The 6,000-nt window shown below is 41.5% G+C and overlaps 1 protein-coding gene across 1 annotated transcript in view; it reads left to right on the forward strand.

Moving 5' to 3' along the window:
- The window catches only part of OCA2 (OCA2 melanosomal transmembrane protein), a 406,012-nt gene extending 405,201 nt beyond the window's left edge, over positions 1-811 (forward strand). Inside the window, exon 23 of the mRNA XM_029951989.1 lies at positions 228-811. Within this exon, the coding sequence (XP_029807849.1) occupies positions 228-312 (85 nt within the window). The 3' untranslated portion in view covers positions 313-811. The remainder of the gene's footprint in view (positions 1-227) is intronic.
- The last annotated feature ends 5,189 nt before the right edge of the window (positions 812-6,000 follow it).

A 6,000-nucleotide genomic window follows, 5' to 3' on the forward strand; every position in this document is an offset into this window, starting at 1 on the left:
TTAAGGTCTCAGTAAAATGTTATATGCATGTAGGCATGCATCCATATCATCCAGGCTAAAACCAACTGTTCAGTTTCTAGAAATAAGAAGTAATTGACTTTGTGGATACATAAAGCTTCTAAGTTATGATAAATACAATAATGCAATGACCGATGTAATAATGAGTCTAGAATTCACAGTACTTGCCAGACACCAGAAACCAAAATCTACATCTCTTTGTGTTACAGGTTGGGCTTCCCAATGATGGTTGTCTCCTGCACAGTTGGGATGTGTTACCTCCTTGTTGTTCATGTCGTGATGGAATGGAATTAATAAAAAATACATTGTTTGAAGACTTAAGGGAAACTTGACATCACCAACATCAGTAGAAAACTTCCTCAAGACCACTCTTGGGAGAAGAAGAGGTGCTTACCATGGGGGGTGCTCTGGAGTGGAAACTTTTGGTGGATGCTAGAAAATCATGGAAAATACAAGATAACTTACTAAAGATTCCACTACAAGAAAATATGTATATTTATAAACACATCTTGCTATGCCCTATAAGAAAAGACACAAATTCAGTATTCTATCCCAAATGGCTTATACTGTTTAACTGTCAGTTTCCTGAGGTTCTCTAGACTTTTTTCATGTAATCGCTTTCCATATTATAAAATAATCTGCGTCTCTGAATATGTACTCTTCATGAGAAAAGGAAGACAGTTTGTAAGGAAGTATTTTATGTATGTAAAAATAAACTGTAAAACTTGACAAAAGATTTAGAATTTGTTGGTCTCCTACTTTTTTAGTAGTTTACACAATAAAAAATTATATATTATCCACTTACATTTTTCTCTGGAGTTTTTAAGTCATTAATTACAATTGCAGAAATTTGACTTGTAAGATGGTCATAAGTGCTTTTAAAATAATATTTTACAATTTAACAGCCTAGAATAATAAACTTGAGTTTTGAAGGTGATACATGCTATTTTCATTGATTGTATAAGAGTGTGAATGATACACCCAGCTGTGCACTCACACTCTATAGGACTTTAGTGATTCAGTCAATGTTTATTAAATGCTGGAATGCTGTTTTATTTTGTGTGTGTGGGGGGGGGTTCTGTGGAGTGTTACATGTGAAAAAAGGCTAGTGAGTGAGAGCAAAGAGCAAGAGAAGGCAGCATGCTTCAGCTGAAGTCTGATATGCTCTTCTTAGGCAATACCATCGCTAAACCCTGGACAACTGACCTCTCCTTCAGTTTTTTTGTCTACTGTACCTAATTGCTTGAAGTGAAGTTTTTTACTGGGGACTCTTCTTAGAAGTGGTAGTTGTATGAAGCATATGATTTCAAAAAGCTTAAGTTCCTCAGGGCACTAAGTACTAAAAAGTAGGAGACCTTTATAGTTGTATTTCTGTCCCTGACACCCTCAAGATGAATGTGCTCTTTCTGCAGTTTAAAATATACAATTGTTAAATGGCAACCTGTGTCCCCCTTGGGAGAGTTTCTGAGAATATGCCCTTCGGCTTCATGAGCCGTCTTTGAATTCTTTGACAGCAAAGGTGACACGAGGCCCCTGTTTGTTTTAAAATCCGGTCTTGGTCACAGAAAATTCTGTGTACACCTGCTTCAGTGCTCCAGAGGAACTTCTACCCTTGACTTTCCAGGGAAAGAATCCTGACAGCTATTCTAGCTCTGGTCCCTTTCCGCATTGCCTACTGACCCATAAATGTGTCACCCAAACTCTTTCACCAAAAGTCAGTCTTCTCTTCTGCATATTTTCATGCCTGGTGGTGGCGGTGGTGCCTTCCTTGTGCCCATCTGCTGGTTCTAACTCATGGCTCTTCTCTGATCCTTCAGCATCTATTCCCCCATGATGCCACAGCCTCCATCTCTTCACCTCCCACCTCTCCTCATTGATACCACCCTAAGTCCTCAGTCTTTCTAATTCTTAAATACCTTCAGCTACAGACTTATTTCTTCCTCTCCCCTTTACTCCCTCACCTTCTCAGCATTCCACATTTGGCATTCAAGCCTCATTACATCTAAACTTGGTTGCTGGTAACTGCCCTTTGAATTCTTTATCTCACATGTCTCTCCCTGACACTTATTGTCACCTGCTCCAGATCACCACCTAAACATATGCCCTCCCCCTCCATTGATGCCTCCAGTTCATCAGCCTCTCCCCTTTTCTAACTTCCCACATCAGTTCCCTCCTAGCTCTGTTTTCTACTTCTGCTCTTAAATTCAGAACTACTCAGGGCATGGGGCACAGAGGGAGGCAATGGCTCCCTTCCAGGGGAAAGGACACTATGGTTGCTTCCCCAAAAGACACCTTAAAAGATGATCAAAAAGAGACTGAAAACCCACAGTAGAACTCATGAGAAGCAAATCCTTTATGTCTGTCCCTCTCCCTGTCACTGACAATGACCTGGCTCCTAGGTTCTCTTCCTCCACACCCAGCCCATTCTTTCCCATTTACCTCCAGTCTTTCTGGATTTATCTTCTGCCCCTGCTAGTCTTAATTTTCAGTGTAAAATACCCATAATCTTGCGTTGCTTCCTTTAAATTCTGCAGTTCTTTTCTACACCTTGTTTTAAGTGATTTGTCAATTTACTAAAAGATTACCTCTCCAGTGGTTCCTCTCTCAACAATGCAAATAGTGAGTAATGCAAACAGGGTGGGGTGGAGAGAGGAGTAGATCTAATCTGTTTTTAGTATTTTTTGCACCCCACTGCTTACACTTGCCTTTTTTCAGCACTAAGGGAGACTAGAATAAGGCAGATGTTGCTAGGTGAACAGGCTTGGCCAGCTTCAGGGGGACTGGCCTTTCGCTGACCTTCAGTCTCTTTCTATACTCTATTATGGATGCTACAGTGGTAGGAAATCAATGAAAACTTTCATGGGCAAAATGTATTTTAGAGGAAGCATTTGTGAAAAAGAAAGCAGCTGGTAAAAGATTAAAAGCATAAACACCATCAGTGTGAAGGTGGTAAGACAGTACACTCAGCAGGCCAGCTGAAGAAAAAAGCTGAGGTGTTTGAAGGGGACAGGGGCTGCTGGTGTGGGCACTGAATCCTGCTGAGAGCAAAGGGAAGTCAGTCTCCTTTCCCTGCTTTGGTCAGTGGATTAATTTACCAGGTGCCACCAGTACGTAATTCATGCCTGAAGAACAAGCATTTTTGATGTTGTTGTTTTTATTTTATTTTTTGAGAGAGAGAGAGAGAGAGACAGAGATTGAGAGAGAGAGAGAGAGAGAAAGAGAGAGAGAGCAAGCGAGCAAGCAGAAGAGGGCAGAGAAGGAGATAAGGAATCCCAAGCAGGTTCTGTGTTGTTAGCACAGAGCCCTTCGTAGGGCCCAATCTCACAAATCATGAGTTTATGACTTCAGCTGAAACCAAATTGGCCACTTTCAAATTGAGCCACCAAGATGCCCAAAAGAGTTTTTGACTGGAATCTACTTGCTTATGGTGATGGGCCTCCTGGCCTTCACCCTGCAGACAGCAAGCTTTTAGCTGCTCAGCTTACCAACTCATAGCCCACTGGACTCCCATGGCACTTGTAGACCTGACAAAAGCAAACATCTGTGACATACTGTCTTGTATCCGGGGTGTCTGGACCCATTGTTGATGCCCTGGAATAAGGTTCATGAAAAGACAAAAGAGGGCAAATGCTGAAATTCCTAACTAAGGCTGTCAGGAGGCTCTCTGCCCTGGTGTTCAGAAACAAGGAGTATGGACAATTGACAAGCATGCTATTTCTTTGGGTACAGTTGAGGTTCAACTGGAATAAAGACTGTTCCTGCCCCTTTCATGGGAGTGCAGCAGAATGTCAGTTTCTCTGCTTAGCCACTGCAGCAAAAAGCAGCTCCATCCTCTGTAGCATGCCCCTCCCAAACCATCCAGACTGGGCACCTGTGTCCTCGCTATTGCCTCTTGTCAGCCATGGGAGGTGCCAAGGGCTTTGCCTTTACAGGCATGCAGCAGGAAAAAACTGAACAGAGGGGGTAAAATGACTTTTTTCGGATGTCTACCTTGATGACATGTTACACTGTGAGTGAATTAAAAACCAGTTTTCCAATTAAGTGCCTAATATAATACAGAAGAAAGAGGGGCAGCCAGCCCCTACCTCCTGGAATCTCATGAAACATTACATATTTCATAGCTTTCTTCCCAATTCAGTCTCTCCCTGTGGCCACTACCATGTGCTCACAGGCTCTATAACATAATATTAACAGACTTTTCAGACAGCTTTGCATGTGGCCAGACCTCAATAAAAATGTTTGTGGATTAATATATCACTACAGAGTCTATTATATGTAGAGGAGAGTCTTAGATGTCTGAAAGAATTCTTTTAGTGACAAACCAGCTTCCAGCTGTGTTCTCTGCACTGCATTCCAGTCAGTCCTCTCCCCATTTTTGCCCAGGTTTCTTTTGCAGACAGTGGCAGAAAACCTTAAAGGTAATGTGGTCAGTTCTACATCACCCATGTAAATCTTATTGGCCTCAGCCATCTCAACTGTACTCCCTTCCTTCTCTCAGGGCCCAGAACTCTTGAAGTGGGAGGGAACCAGATCTCGTCCCCATCCGACACATCCCTAGTCCCACCCCAATCCCTCCACCTGCCATACGCATAGTCAGGACTGATCTAGTCTGACTTTAGGACAAAAGTTTTGGACACTAACCCTTCCCCAGGTATGTTCTTTGCTTCCCAGCTTCCTGGCTACTTTCACATTTGTCAGCATTGTGCTTTAGAACAGTTAAGAATGCCATTTAAGTAACAATCTGCAGCCAGAAATGTTGGTACCTTCTATTTTCCATCTCTTTGTTTGTGCTAAGCCCTGCTCACACCTGTTCCTTATGATCTTGAGCTATACTAGAAGACAGAATATCATTCTATTTGCACATCTTCTCCCAAAGCTAGCACAGTGCTCTTCATCTAGTGGGGGTATGTGATGGTGAAATGAAACATCACCTGCCTGCAAGCAAAAGCATAGCTTCAACAGCCCAGATAAGTCTTCAATTGTATTAAAAGCATCATTTTCAGCAAAAAAGAATTATCAATAAAAGGAAGCCTAAATCATTGCTGAAATGTTCTGTGCCTTGGAAAAGTCAGTTTGGTTCAGACATTGCTGTTGTGGTTCTGAGCTTTTCCACATGATGATCAATGCTTATCATGTAACAATAATGAAATATATGCTTTTCTTTTTTTGTAATAAATATCTTTATTCTTTTATTCATTTATTTTTTAAATAGTCAAATTGGTTTCCATATAACACCCAGTGCTCTTCCCCACAAGTGCCCTCCTCCATTACTACCACTCCCTTTCCCCCTCCCCCTCCTCCTAATATATGTTTTTCAAAATAATTTGTAGGGGTGCCTGGGTGGTTCAGATGATTAAGCATTGGACTTTTACTTTGGCTTAGATCATGATCTCATGGTTTGTGGGTTCAAACCCTGTGTCAGGCTTTGTGCTGAGAGCTTTGTGCTGCTTCATATTCTGTCTCTGTCTCTGTCTCTCCCTCTCTCCTGCTCACATACTCTCTCAAAAATAAATAAACATTAAAAAAAATTTTTTTAATTTGTATAAGACATTTAAATAAAAGTAATTTGACATAATTCATAGTGATGATGTTAAATTTTCCCTGAGTCTGTGCTCCTAGAGGCAAGGCAAGTTAAGAAATCCCATTCCCTTTATAAGTGACTTATAGCAAAGCAAACAAACAAACGAACAAAAACCTCTCTGCCCCATGACTTACATTAAACACAGATACTCTCCTTTGTTTATCTAGAATAAGACCAGCTACTCCAAATTTCCCTTCCCTGCCTCATAAGTGCTTAGCTGAATAGATTGTCCCCACTCACCAATCTGGACAAAATCCTTTTTCCCAGGACCCCTCAATTTGGGCCCACCCATGAGCTTTGCAGCACAGAAGAACTTTCCTTAATCCTTGCCTGGGAATGTTTCCTGATAAATTGTAGGATTATGTCACCCTCTCCCTGCCCTCTTTGTTTTCTTAGCTGTG

This window comes from Suricata suricatta, chromosome 9 (genome assembly GCF_006229205.1).
Source record: "Suricata suricatta isolate VVHF042 chromosome 9, meerkat_22Aug2017_6uvM2_HiC, whole genome shotgun sequence".
In the NCBI taxonomy this organism is placed as follows: domain Eukaryota; kingdom Metazoa; phylum Chordata; class Mammalia; order Carnivora; family Herpestidae; genus Suricata; species Suricata suricatta.